General features: G+C 34.9%; 1 protein-coding gene across 1 annotated transcript; it reads left to right on the plus strand.

Annotated features, from left to right (window-relative positions):
* Positions 1-510: 510 nt before the first annotated feature.
* Positions 511-1,975, plus strand: LOC106511196 (mu-type opioid receptor-like). Its single transcript, XM_013999943.1, has 2 exons — positions 511-666; positions 1,127-1,975. The coding sequence occupies exons 1-2, from the start codon at positions 511-513 to the stop codon at positions 1,973-1,975; spliced, it is 1,005 nt and encodes a 334-aa protein (XP_013855397.1).
* The last annotated feature ends 16 nt before the right edge of the window (positions 1,976-1,991 follow it).

Here is a 1,991-nt window from a genome sequence, read left to right on the forward strand (position 1 = left end):
CTGTTACACCTGGAGTATGAGGTGATTTGTTAAACATTTTAAGTATTTCTGTCCTCAGTGCTTTCATCTTACAGCCATCATTGTGGAAGTACAACATTGTTTCATTCTATGTTTTTTAACATTGTTTTTTTCTGTATTTGTTTATATGTGTTTAATAGCTTAATTTAGTGTCTTGAAAGGGGAAAAATTGCAATCATACTCTAATTGATCTGTTAAAATCATTATGKATGGATTAATTTGTCTTCTGTCTTTTCAACTAGCGTTTTTGTTGTTTCTACTTTACAGAACTGAACAGAACAGGGCTTATTTATTTCTAAATCAGTGTTGTGATGTAATAAAACAAAGCCTAGGTTAAAGTAGAAAAGGAGAAAGAATTTGAGGGTTGCAGTTGCTACGTTTAGATCATTTCTACAAGATGTGGGATTATTAACACTAAAAAATAACAGTAAAAACAGTGCAAATACATTTTTCTTTCTTCTGTAAAAGAAACAACACACTGAAATCATCTCCATGAATTCTTCATCTTCTATCTCCAATGTGTCGATCATTCTGAGTAATCGAGACTCTGCCAGCACAGGTGTGGCTAAAACATTGTCTGTCCTGGCTCTGGGTCTCAGCATCAACTACATCAACTGTGCTCTGATTCACACCTTCAGGAAACACCAGGTCTGTCTTTGRTGACACGTAAATCCTGTTATTGAAATACTAAATATATACCTTATCACTTTTTTAGTTTTGACCAAAAACATCTTTATAAAATGAGATTATGCTTAAACATATATAAAAACACACTTGAATGAATGATATTTGCATGAATAAGCCAAATGTTACTAATTTTCTTTCATACAAAAGTATGAAAGTCAATCATTTAATACCTAACGATTCTTATTGTTTAATAAAGCTATCTGTAGATCTTAACAAACAGAATTAASCTAAGAGAAAATAAAACCACAAGTTCAAATTGTTAAACAAAATTAAATCCAGTATGAAATTTTCAAACTTCTGTTTTTCTTTGCATTTTGGATTTTATGGTTTTTGGTTGTGATCAGAACAAAAGCTTGAAAATCACCAAAAAAAAAAAAAAAACATTACTAAAGTGTAAAAAGTTTCTTCTGCTGTCTTTCAGGTGTTTTACAGGAATCCTCGTTACATCCTGTTCATCCATCTGGTGGTGAACGATATGATCCAGCTCACAACCACAGTCAGCCTGTTTGTCATCAGTTATGTTTTCTATCAAATTAACGTTTCTCTCTGTTGTTTTGTTATTTCCTTTGCTGTTTTCACCACCCTAAACACCCCAATAAATTTAGCTGCAATGGCTGTGGAGTGCTACATCGCTGTGTGCTTCCCTCTGAGACACGCTGAGCTCTGCACCGTCAGACGAACTTATATTCTGATTGTCTGGATTTGGGTTTTGAGTTCTGTGTCAGTTATACCTGATATATTTCTCATTGTAGCTACAGAGCCTGCATGGCTGTTTTATTCCACAGTATTTTGTGACAGAGATAATATGTTTCGACATCCAGTAAGTATACAAAAGAGGGATGTTTCTTTTATACTGTATTTAACAGGAGTTTGGCTCACTCTCTTCTGTACCTATATAAAGATRTTCTTTGTTGCTAGAGCAGCWAATTCYYKRGATGGAAAAGCAAAAAAGGCCAGAAACACCATCCTGCTTCATGGCTTTCAGCTCCTCTTGTGTATGCTGACATATGTGTACCCTATGTTCAGAAACTCACTGGTTATTTGGTTCCCCGAACATCATCTGTATGTCCTCTTTGTTTTGTACATCATCATCCAAATTCTCCCCAGGTTTGTCAGTCCCATTGTATACGGACTACGAGACAATGTCTTTAAACAGCATTTAAGAAAATATCTGCTCTGTGGTTTGAACACAGGAAACAAAACTGCTGCGCTCAGTGAAACTCGTAATGCTTTCCAGAATTCTATTCACACAAACAAAAGTCACAGATAGGCCCTGATGTTGTTTA

Source organism: Austrofundulus limnaeus, unplaced genomic scaffold, assembly GCF_001266775.1.
Source record: "Austrofundulus limnaeus strain Quisiro unplaced genomic scaffold, Austrofundulus_limnaeus-1.0 Scaffold2579, whole genome shotgun sequence".
NCBI classification, from domain to species: domain Eukaryota; kingdom Metazoa; phylum Chordata; class Actinopteri; order Cyprinodontiformes; family Rivulidae; genus Austrofundulus; species Austrofundulus limnaeus.